Source organism: Phacochoerus africanus, chromosome 4 (genome assembly GCF_016906955.1).
Source record: "Phacochoerus africanus isolate WHEZ1 chromosome 4, ROS_Pafr_v1, whole genome shotgun sequence".
Taxonomy (NCBI): Eukaryota; Metazoa; Chordata; class Mammalia; order Artiodactyla; family Suidae; genus Phacochoerus; species Phacochoerus africanus.
The window spans coordinates 36,557,955-36,570,768 of NC_062547.1; the positions used below are offsets into that span (position 1 = coordinate 36,557,955).

The 12,814-nt window shown below is 38.0% G+C and overlaps 1 protein-coding gene across 1 annotated transcript in view; it reads right to left on the reverse strand.

The window, feature by feature from the left end:
- The window catches only part of LUZP2 (leucine zipper protein 2), a 522,759-nt gene that overhangs the window by 104,118 nt on the left and 405,827 nt on the right, over positions 1 to 12,814 (reverse strand). The window contains exon 8 of the mRNA XM_047774274.1: positions 2,920 to 2,994. Within this exon, the coding sequence (XP_047630230.1) occupies positions 2,920 to 2,994 (75 nt within the window). The remainder of the gene's footprint in view (positions 1 to 2,919; positions 2,995 to 12,814) is intronic.

Consider the following 12,814-nt stretch of genomic DNA (forward strand, 5'->3'; position numbering starts at 1 on the left):
ATCTTAATTACATGAATTATATTGTTCTAATTCTAGAATATCTACTTTTTTAAATAGATTCCAAGTCTGGTGAAAATCTATCCTCTCATCTGCTTTACTTCTATTATAATATACATGTAATTTATATATACACTTATAGAAATATTATTCATATATGGATATAATAGTTGTTAAATTTTTGTCTATTTTTTCATTCCAATATCTGAATCAGTTCTAGGTATACATCTCTTGTTTTCTTCACTTATATTGATAATGCTGCATTCTTTCTTCTCATGTCTATATATTTTTTTGTTGCTGTTGTTCTCATCCAGGGCATATGGAAGTTCCCAGCCTAGGGGTTGAATCAGAACTGCAGCTGCCTGATAGTTTCCCAGGAGGATGGAGACAAACACTTCCCATGCCCAAAAAGTGGCCATTCACCTTGAAGTGAATACCCTCTCCCAGAATGTGGATGAAGCAAGAAAGAATGGCCTGAGAAAAACACCTGCCTGCATAGATTAACCATCTACAAGGATTAACTGCCTCCTATCATAGGACTCAACCCCCTACCTCTCCCTTGACCTTCCCCTCCTCCTTATTGTTCCAGCCACAAGTTCCTACCATGAACTCCAGCTTCAGGTTCCAGCCACAGATCCTTTATAAGCCTAGCATCTCCTCACAGTCAGGGCTGGTGCCATCTTGAGCTTGGTCTGTCCCCCTCTGAAGCCTTGATAAATCTCTCTCACTTTACCAACCTAGGCTTGTGCATTTTTCCCTCAGCAAACCTAATACTGCTGGTCTACCCAATAGTCACAACAACGCTGGATCCAAGCCACGTCTGCAACCTGCAGCACAGCTCCCGGCAACACTGGATCCTTAATCCACTGAGCGAGGCCAGGGATCCAACCCTCATTCATGGATATTAGTTGGGTTCGTTACCACTGAGCCACAATAGGAACACCTATAAATATTTTTATTGCACATAAAATATTATGTATAAATGAACCAAAAATCCTCCACATGATACCTTCCACAAGGAGAGGGTCTATTTTTCCACTGTTAGCTGGTTGATAACTCCAGTCTAATCAAAAATTGATCTTAGGCCCGAATGGGTTGAAGGTCTGATAAAAATGCAGATTATTCCTAGATTATCCTTACTGCTTTATCATAGATATTTCAAGTGTCTGACTGAGAGCACTGGAAGTACTTGTCTTTTCAAATCTGAAATACTATGATTCGATTCTTAGATTCAGAGTTTCCTGTATTAATATTTGCTAGGTATAATTTCTTGGAATTAGAAAAAACTACATTGGACGTTCAATAAATAGATGCTGAATGAACAAAGAAATAATTTTTAAATCATTATATCCTTTTGTTCTGAATGATCTAAAGAAAAAAAGAATATTTTCTTCCCACAATTTTGTATACTTGATTTAAAAATGAAAGAATACATTAAGAAAATTTTCAGATACCATAACTATTTAGCAGCAGAACAATAATTCTATATTATATGACTAATTACTTCCTCTATATTATATTTCCCTTTGTATATACCAATTCCCTATTCTCCATGCACGTCTCCCATGAAGGGCATTGACAGGCAAAGGTAGTCATCATATGGGAATTGCAGATTATTCTGAGCATATACAATTGTAATACAATGTATAAAAATAATAAAAACAAAATGAATTAGATGAAACGAGGTTTAAAAAAATTAAAATATTTTGGAATTAGTGTGATGACTGTAAAAGTCTGTGAACTTTAAAAGTGTGACATATAGTATATGACTTAAATTTCAATAAAGCTGTTATAACGATGAACTGTCACCTACTCTTGCATTATCTTTATATGAGCAGAATTGCTTAAGAGAGCTATCTGTCTTCTTTTATGCCTCTACCTTGAGAAGTTTAAGATTTCCAAAATGAAAAGTTTCCAAGAACACTTCTATTTGCTTAGAACTCATTATGTAAATTTAATACATGGCATCTTTGTTGATTATGTAAAGTAGGTTTACTCATCTGTCTGTCTATGTCTGCCTCTCTCTCTCTTTCTCTCCCTGTGCCATGTGAGGACAAAGCGAAAAGGAGTCTTCTGAAAGCCAGAAAGAAGCTCTCACAAGAACCCAATCATGCTGGCACCCTGATCCCAGACTCCCCTACCTCCAGAGCTGTGAGAAAATAAATGTCTGTGTTTAAAAAAAATAACAGTAAATAAAGTACGTTTACTCATTGTATTATAGAACAAGTGTACCAGTGAAGTGAAAAATAAAACCATGCCATCATAGAGTATCACCCTTCAGTCTTGAGGTGATTAACTATAGCAGCAAAAAACAAAAAAGAATTGGGTTCCAAAGAGAATATCAAACACTCATGAGGAGTTCTCTTATAGTGCAGTGGGTTAAGGATCTGGCATTGTCACTGCGGTGGCATGGGTCGCTGCTATGGCACAAGTTCCATCCTTGGACCAGAAATTTCCCCATGCTGTGGGCATGGCCAAAAAAAAAAGTATGCACAAACATCCATTAATTCTATAACCATCTATATGCACAGCATCTAAATCTGCAATAATAAATCAAGGGAAGCAATGAGTATACCCCAGCCTCATCTTTATTTATTTTTTGTCTTTTTTTTTTTTGGTATTGTTGTTGTTGTTGTTGTTGCTATTTCTTGGGCCGCTCCCGCAGCATATGGAGGTTCCCAGACTAAGGGTTGAATCGGAGCTGTAGCCACCGGCCTACGCCAGAGCCACAGCAACGCGAGATCCGAGCCGCGTCTGCAACCTACACCACAGCTCACGGCAACGCCAGATCATTAACCCACTGAGCAAGGGCAGGGACCGAACCCGCAACCTCATGGTTCCTAGTCAGATTCGTTAACCACTGCGCCACGACGGGAACTCCAAGCTTCATCTTTAAAACCAAAGTTGCAGATGTCAACTTACCCGGTCAAGAGCTGCTTTTTCCAGCTCATTTTTGGCCACAGATAATTTTCGTTCCAGATCAGTAAGCTGTTGGGCCTGTAAAATGAAAGAAAAGTATATCTTTTTATAAATTCTATAATCCCTCTTCACTTTAAGTGTTGGCCGGTCATTCACTGCCAAAGAACTAGAAAAAAAAGTAACTTTGTAAAATTCATTTAGAATGAAGTTTAAAAATATTCTATTACATAGTCACTAGGTTAAGCTGCAGAAAATGTTTTTCTGGATGAATATGCACTACATGCTTCACTGGATCCAAACATTTGGTTGAAAAGTTCCAGCTCAAGTCCCTGAAAATACTTGTAATAGAAATCCATTAGTTATGTTTCTAATTGTTATGGACTGAATGATGTCCATCATAAAATTCATAAGTTTAAGTTATAACTACCACTCCCACCATGTTACTCTACTGGGGGATAAGGCCTCTATGGAGATAATTAAGGTTACATGAAGTCATAAAGTTAGGGTCCTAATCCCTCAGAACAGTTGTTCTTATAAGGAGAGGGAGAGACAGCAGAGACGTCTCTGCACTTTCACATGAAGTATAGATATGGTGAGATGTCACCATCTGCAAGCCAGAAAGAGCTCTCACCAGAAACTGAATCTACGAGCACCATGATCACAGACTGCTAGCCCCCAGAACTGGGAGAAAATAGTCTGTTGTTGAAGCCACTCATTCGGTAGTATTTTGTTAATGCACACTGAGAAGACTAAAATAATAGTATTCACTTTTTTTTGTTTAGCTTTAAACCAATATAATTATCTATTCCACCAGAACTCTGTATCTTTGCAAATGTCAACACCTGTACTGTTGAAAGAAAAGAGCTTCAGATTTGGAAGATGTTCTAAAGTCCCACCTCCACCAGTTCCTAGCTATGGTATACACTAGAGTTATATACTGACAAGGAGATGCTTTGTGAGCTCATAAAAGACAGGCAGAAGGGCCAGTCTTCTCTCATGCCTCAGAGCCCCTCTATACCTCTGGCTTTTGCCCCTCTCCTACATGTAGCCAATGAAAAGAACTGAAATCTGGAAGGAACAGAGGCACTTTCGGATGTTCTTATGCGGCAAGGGGATTGGGCTGGGCTGGGAGAAGTGAGCAGAGGGGGCTCATCGCTTCTTCAGTGGCGGGGATGTCACTACTCTGGATCTCTATCGTGAGTGTTACCATGCTGTGGGCTTGTTGCAAGGCTGTGTCCAATCACTAAAAATGCCTATTTGTTGCCCTTCTCTCCGTCATGGTCTGAGAAACAGTACTCTGTAGCTCTGTCCTCAATTAACATTATTTTCCCCACTGTGCAAACCTAGGCGGGAGGAGAGGGTGAGGATACTGCTTTTGATTATGAAAACCTATATCCGTTCTCTGTGTCCATGCATAGTTTGCATCTCCTAAACTGATCTGTGATATTTTCCCCACTTTACTCTTCGAGAAAATAATTTTCCAGTAGGCAGTTGTTGTCCTTAAATATTTACCTAAATTATGTATATAAAATACATATGTTCAGGGAGTTTCTGTTGTGGATTAGTGGATTAAGAACCCAGCATAGTGTCCATGAGGATGTGGTTCGATCCTTGGACTCACTCAGTGGGTTAAGGATATGGTATTGCTGCAATCTGTGGCACAGGTTGCAGATGTGGCTTGGATCCAGCATTGCTATCACTGCTAGCTAAGAATGCTAATCACCCTTTAGCCTGGGAACTTCCATATGCCACAGATGCAGCTATAAAAAGAAGAAAAAAATACATATATATATTTCACTTTTAAATGTATAATGATATTTAAAAATAAAACCATTCTTAGTAAAAGGGAGAGAGAGAGCTGATGAAGATGGTTGCTTCCAATTTAAGGACACCAACAAGCTCTGAACCCTGGGTGTCCCTTGGCTTTGGTTTGTCTCTGTCTTTCTAGGCAGTTGACCCCACATCAGGAGGGCTTCAGGACCATTCCTGGCCTGGGCTTGAGCCACCCTGCTGGCTCTGCAACTTGGCTGTCCTGGGCCCAGCTGCATTCCTCAACCACAGAGCACTCACAGAGACTTCTCCTGTAACAGTCCCCACTACCACAGGCCCTGCCAGAGCCAGTTTCTGTTCATGGGACTGAGCCCCAAAGGAAGGAAGAAGAGTGGCCCTTATGTTTGTCCCTGGCTTCTAGGCCTAGGACAGGAGTTAGGGAAGATGGGGAGGAGAAGTGAGTTGGCCTCAGTGGGGTAGTGGCTACCCCACACCCCTGCTGGCTGTAGGCAAACTCCCTTAAACCAGTATGGGAAGAGAGCAAGAGTGTCAACACCAGCTTCAGTGTCAATCAAGGATCCTGACCACCAGCTGGAGCGCAGTTAGTGGTGGCTGGAAATTCCCCATGTTTGGTATCCCTTTCTACACCCACAAAGGTTCTCATAATATTTTCTTTCTCCTGATCCCTTTTGGTGGGCAGCTACTTTCTCTAAGATGCTGTCATTTGTTATCTGCAGTCCAGAAGGCATTTGCATGGATACAAGTCCACCTATCTCCATCCCTTTCTCTCCCTGTGTGTGTTTCAGCCCAAATCCTGTCACCCACACTAAAGGACTTTCATTAAAGAATGACTTCAGGGTGTGCAGTGATTTAGCAATCTGGGACGTCTATATCAGGGCAGGTGGGATGAATTCCAAAAGAAATAGCAAATATGCCTTTGAGAGGTTATTGCAGTTAGTTCCCAGGATTTCAAGTGTTTACTTCTTCTAAAAACTCATCGAACCTAGTAAGATCTAGCCAAGAGATCTTGGGAGACAAAAGACTATAAAAATTGCAGACACACAGGATTTGCAGATACTGATATTATTAAATTTGGTCCTAGTTATGAAAGGACCAGCTACTGGATTAATTCATATATAGTATCTATAAGCTTTCAGAAAACAAAAACAGTTCTCTGAGTTTTAAACCATGAGAAGACCTACAAAAGACAGGAGAGTTTACCAGATAGTGAATTTTATCTGTTTTAAGTTGTTTATTTATTTTCTTAACTCAACTCCCATGGGGGAGACGGAGGTAAGGTAGGGCTACTTAAGGGGGACTAGTCAGGATTCTTAAGTATCTTTCACACCCAGTCTTTGAATATGTATCTATGAAAGGATTAGTTTTGTTACGACTAAGATGGAAATAGCATCTGTGTGCATAGTTTGAAAGCAGACATGAGGTAGCAAGCATGTAAAGTGAAAGCCACAATATGTAAAGTGAAAGCCACAATAAGACACAAATGCTAAGCTGAGAGTGTCTGTAAGCTGCAGTGGAGAACAGAGGAGAAGTTCTTCAGGGTGGCCTGAGAGGTCAGTGTATTCTTCCTAGTAAGTGTAAGACCAAAAATTACAACATTTAATTTCATATAAGCATATTTTCCCCTTTGATCTTTATAACATGAGAAGCTAGAGTCCGTAAAATAATTCTTAATTTACTTAAAAAGTATGAAGGTCTATAGCTCCAGGTTTTTATAGATCACATTACCCTGGAGGCTAGTTTGGCTCTGCTATCCAGTCTATTACTTCTGGGGCTGTTCCATGCTATTTTTGTCTAAAGGATCCACCTTAAATTGAGCTAGATTATGAAGGATGAAATCAGTGCTGTATTTAATGCAAAAACTGTCTTTTTTTTTTTCTTGTAAGAAACATGAATGTATAGTCATGGTAAATGAAGCAAATGGAAAGGACTAGGTAGTAATCTGAAACTCCAATGAACCGTTTTACAAAATTTTGGCAAATGGATAAAGCTGCGAGGTTCTCATTCATTAATCATTCATTAGGTTTCTACTTCAATGTTTCAGGAAGCTCACTGGGACAAGGATTATCATGATCCTTCCCCACTTCCTTCCCTCTAGGTAAGAACACCCACCTACTTTCTTTTTAATTTTCTGGTGAATTTCACTGAGGTTTGTAGAATATGAAAATATTTATTTGTAAAAATACTTGAAATTATTTTAACACTAAATATATTAGACTATTAAACATAAATTAAACACACGAGGTCTATGGGAAACTTATATGGCCTGTAAATGTAATGGAAGGTAGATATTGGGTAGTGACAGCAGAAGGCACTGATAATGGGGCCATGAATTTTTTTCCATTTGTCTTGACTGAGCTGCAAATTGGTTCCAAGGCTTCTGGCAGTCAGGTATTGAAAAGAAAAGTTTTTTTTTTTGGCTTCAAAATTATCATCATTTATGATAGTACACATACCAGAGACAGAGACAGGGCACAATTTTCCCATGCAATAGGTCCCCCCCCCTTTTTTTTTGTCTTTTTGCCTTTTCTAGGGCCACTCCTGCAGCATATGGAGGTTCCTAGGCTAGCGGTCTAATTGGAGCTGTAGCCACTGGCCTACACCCGAGTTGCGTCTGCGACCTATACCACAGCTCACGGCAATGCCGGATCCTGAACCCACTGAGCAAGGCTAGGGATCGAACCTACAACCTCACGGTTCCTAGTTAGATTTGTTAACCACTGAGCCACGACGGCAACTCTCCTATGCAATAGGTTCTAACATAAAATTATAACAAGCAGATTTTAACTCAGAAAACCATTTTTTTTCCAGGGGCCAAGAAAATCTAGTCCAAAATCAGTTCATCTCAGACAAATATAATACATAGGTGGAATTCCCATCATGCTCAGTAGTAACAAACCTGGCTAGGATCCATGAGGATGAAGGTTTGATCCTTGGCCTCCATCAGAGGGTTAAGGATCTGGCGTTGCCATGAGCTATGGGGTAGGTTGCAGATGTGCCTCGAATCCTGTGTTGCTGTGGCTGTGGTCTAGGTCAGCAGCTGTAGCTCCAATTCAGCTTCTAGCCTGGGCACTTCCATATGCCATGGGTACAGCCCTAAAAGGTTAAAAAAAAAAGTATAACACCTAGGCTACACTGGTGTGCGTCTATGTGTGTGTGTTGTGTGTGTATGTGTGTGTTCCTACCAAGACACAGAAAGCAGTAGGAACAAGTCAAAATCTTGACTTTAAGACATGCACAATAATTCTTCTTTCTCACACACTATAAGATGGACTGGAATACAAGTGAGTGATGAACAGCTTAGATGTCAATATATAAGAAATTAAAACCTTTTTGTCACCATTGTATCTTAACAATTAGCAATGCTTTAGACATCATGAGTCAACAATATCTAAAAAGATTAAACCCCTGACCATATTGGGCTAAATTGAAAAGATGTGAGGGAGAGCACAAACTTTTGAATGTTGGCTAAAGTCTCAGCTACTTAATCTTCTGAAGGAACATAGTAAAAAGAAGCACCACAGGGGTACCAGCATAAGGATGTCTAGCCAGACTCCTTTCTGGCATGGCCTTCTTGCTTGGAAAGACTCAACTGGACATGGTCCCAGAGAGGACCATCTAGGGAAGTGTGTATACAGACTCTGAAGGGGATTCAGAATAGAGCCTCCTCCTGGTGTTTTGGCCACTGCAGTGTTATAATAATCTTACAAGACTACTGTGACTCATTGGTTGAAGGCATAGAGAATGAGTTGGGGGGAGGTCACTGAGGGACCTGGAAGTAACATCCAGAATTACAATAAGCTTGTAGGTGCATCGGCAAAACAAGTTTAGAAATCTCGACAAGTTTTCTAATGATATGTCTGCTACTTGCTTATTAATAAGACAATACTTGTTCTACATTTTAGAACCAATAAGAACCCTTATCCAGGTTTGTTGCAGCATGTTTGCAGAAATATAGATAGACAGTTCAAAGGAATTTCCATTGGAGTGTAGGAAGAAAACATTAGAAATTCTACATTTTAATTTAGGCTTTAATAATGTAAAATAGGTGGTATTATGAAGTACTCTGTATTCTACATTTTTATTCTAAAATATCTTTTGGTTGTTCTAATAGAAAAGCACTAGAACATATTTATGTATTTTCTAAGTTTCATTACTGTTTTCCTTTCATTTTGTTTATGTTTATAATGTGCATAATATGGAAGTAAAATAAAAAGTATATTCACAACAATTGTATTTGGTACAGAGTATTGCTTCCATCCTTTTTAAAATGAGAAAACTGAGACACATTTATTAAATATCTTGCTCAAGGTCACAGTGGGGAAATGACAGATCTGCAATTCGAACCTAGCAGTCTGGATGTAAAGCTGGTTCTCCTAACCACTAAAGATGTGAGTGTACACAACTTATAACCAGTAAGTATACATATATTGAATGGCATGTGCTTAAAATGTATTAATATAGTTTCTGGTTAGAATGTTTGGAGACCACTCAGACTATTGGAGGAATTTTGTATGTTTAAGGTTATTTATCCAAGGAGGATAATAAATTCATAAAAGAGCTATTTTAAAGTACTTAGAACAGTGCACTTGGTATTTGGTGAAAGGATACTGATGGAATTGCTTTTTTTATGTATGACTCAATGCATCTGTTCGTATATATGAGGCACATACTCTCCGCTCAGCAGCACTAGCTTAAAAGCTATGGATAATGACAAGAGAAGTAACACAGAACAAAACACCAACACTGTAATCTCTACATTCTACTTTATCACTGAGTTAAGGAGGCAGAAAGTCAACAACTCCTACCTGATTCTACTCACTCTCATAAGGTATAAACCTCTAGTATCTGGATTATCTTTGGTGATCAGATTATTTGAGGCAACACCTGTTCACTTCAATATTAATAATTTGAGAGTAACTCTGAAAGACTTGGAATTGAATGACTAATTGTGTAAAAGGACCAAGTGTAGATCTCAAACTGCATAGGAACAGCTTAGCATAACATCTGGTTATAAATGCTATTAAAAGTAAACATTAATGTGTAAAAATTATAAAGTTTAGTAAGGATCTTCCTAGGAAATAAGAGCAGACATATATAATCTTTTTCAAATCTAAATGTTTAACTAACTTATTGCCATTGTGTGTGTGTATGTGCAAGTAGGGGTTGTGGCCATTAAAGAAAACCTGCCATAGGAGTTCCTGTCCTGATGCAGCAGAAATGAATCCAACTAGGATTCGTTGCAGGTTGCAGATTTGATCCCTGGCCTCACTCAGTGGGTTGAGGATCCAGCATTTCTGTGAGCTGTGGTGTAGGTTGTACATGCGGCTCGGATTTGGCTTTGTGTGGCTGTGGTGTAGGCTGGCAGCTGCAGCTCCAATTAGAACCCGATCCTGGGAACCTCCATATGCCATAGGTGTGGCACTAAAAAGCAAAAAACAAAACAAAACAAAACAAAAAAACCTATCGTGGATAGTCTTTTATTATGTTCTTGATATCAATTCTGTTCCTTCTCTCAAGAACATCTAGATTTTGGAGGAGACTGCTGCACACTATTCCTCAGCCATATATTTTAGGAAACATTATCTCAAACCTCAGTTCCAGAGATGAGGATGCAATTTCTAAAAGCAATTACTATTTCTCAGCTCTCTAGTCAAATGATTGTGATTAGGTTTAGGCACCTCATTAACATCAGGCCAGAGACAAGAAGATATTTACTGGTAGCTTCTGCAATGAAAGATGTTCCATTGTAATAAGTGAGTGAATAAAAAGTACATTCTCTTTCTCTAGATAGTCTAGTATGAATATGTTTAAGTCTAAGCTCTAATGGGCATTATTTCTAAAATAAAAGAGAATAACATGAAGTTAGAACTATCCTATGGAAGAAAGCAAAGCATGTAAAACAGGAAATATATATATATATATATATATATATATATATATAAAACAGGAAATGGTGACATAAAATTTCACAAACCACATCTGAAGTCAAATGAACCTTATTTCTCAGTTATTTTGAGTACATAAAATTCATTTTATTAACTAAATTATTGTTAGATGTTCATAGTTTTGTTATTTAAAATTAAAAAAATCAAAGCTTCTTCTGGACATGACACAGTGACTGCTTTTGAGCTAGTCCTCCTCTCATAAACAATTATGAGCTGATTATGCCAGGCTCTGAACCTGAAATAGGGGAAATTCATGAGGTAGGACTCATGTCTACACCAGCTTTCTACTGGAGGACAATTTCCTGACCTAAGTGCAAAGAGCTGTGGCCCAAGCAGACCACTGTAGCTGAACTAGCTGTCGGGGCAGAAATCAGAGTGTGGGGCAGATGAAATGGCTGCAGTATCTGTGGCAGGGTAGCAGAGAAGAGTAGGTGAGCAGAGCAGGGCACAGGACTGAGTCAGATTGTTGGGGAATGTTCCTGCAAGTCCTTGGCTGAGAGTTGGGCTGTACATATACAGAGCAATATATTACCCAGGCTAATCACAAAGTAACTGTTACACAGCTGGCAACAGAATGGAAACACTAGACACTGAGCATTGCAGATGGATGTGAGAATTCCAGAGACATTCATAAACCTATAAACACCACACAGGCATCAAAGTGACGGCCTTTAGATTAATAGCCTTGCAGTAGAGCAGTTGTTGGTAAACTACAGCCCAAACTCCAAATCTGACCCATTTTTGTAAATAAAAATTTACTGGAACGCAGTCACTTTTGCTTATTAGTACATTGTCTAGTGGTTTTTGTGTTACTGCAGTGAAACTGAGTAGTTGCAATAGAGGCTGTATAAGATTACAAAGATTCAAAATTTTCTGTGTGATAATTTACAGAAATAGTCTGTTGAGTCTTGACCTAATAAAAGTTCACTTTAGGCTTACCTTAATAAATTCTAAATCAAAACTTAGACAAGATTCTGAGAGGTGGGGTTGGGAGAGGATTTTTGGAGCTTTGGCTCAGACAACTGAGGGGACCTTAAGTATTATCTTGGACTTTTCACATATCTGCACTGACAAAATATAAAGCTATCAAGGTAGATATCAGTATTTAACCACATTATTGGACAAAAAAATTAATGATGTTCAGAAGAAGATAAAATCTAGAATCTCCATAATTTATAAAATGACAATGTCTAGCACAAAATAAAATCTTAGCAGTATTTAAAGAAATGAAAGTATGACCCAAAGTTAAACAAGTGGGTAAACAATGGTAGCCAATATCTAGATGGCTCATATGATGGATATAATAGGAAAACACTGTAAAAACAGTGGCTGTTACTATTTAATAGTAGCTATTAAAATGAATATTCTTATGATATTCAGGGTAAGTGGCAAAGAATTGAATAAGCTGATATACACATGACAAATAAGCTTATGAGAACATATCCTACATTCTTAATTATTAAATAAAACAATTAAAACTACAATAAAATGTCATTTTCTTCACTAGAAAACTATAATAGTCTGGATAATCGCTTAAACTCTCTAAAAAATTATTCCATGAGAGATAATGATCTCAGAGTCAGTGTTGTTGCATGACCTTCGCCACTTACTGTTTGATCTCAGATGCCTTGTGTTAAATAAGAACTTTACAGTAGATTATTTTAAAAGTCTTTTCAAGACTATGGAATTTATGATTCCTTAAGTGCTCCAGTTAACACACTAGAGTAGACAAAATAGCATCTGATTATATTTCCTTTTACAAAATGAGCCATTTTTTATATGCTACATACATTTTGCATTGCTCTTTTCCTAAATTCTGTTTCTATATATCTTTTCAAGTTGATAGGTGTAATTCAAACTTCTGAATGTAAAATTATAGTACTATTATATTAATTATTTTAATAAGTGGAAAAGTACCTGCTAAATATTACTAATCTCTGGCTTTTTATCAAATTGCTTTCAAAATTTATAATCTCATATTTTACCTTTCACTCAAATTATTTCAAAAATCTAGTAGAATTCATTCAGCATTTTTGTGGGTTATTAAACCATCAACATACTGTTTTTAATGGTTACAACTTTTGTCATTATCCTTTATTTGTGGGCAGAAATATTCCAAAAAAACTTTGATGTGAATCAATAAAGTTAACAAGTACTATATG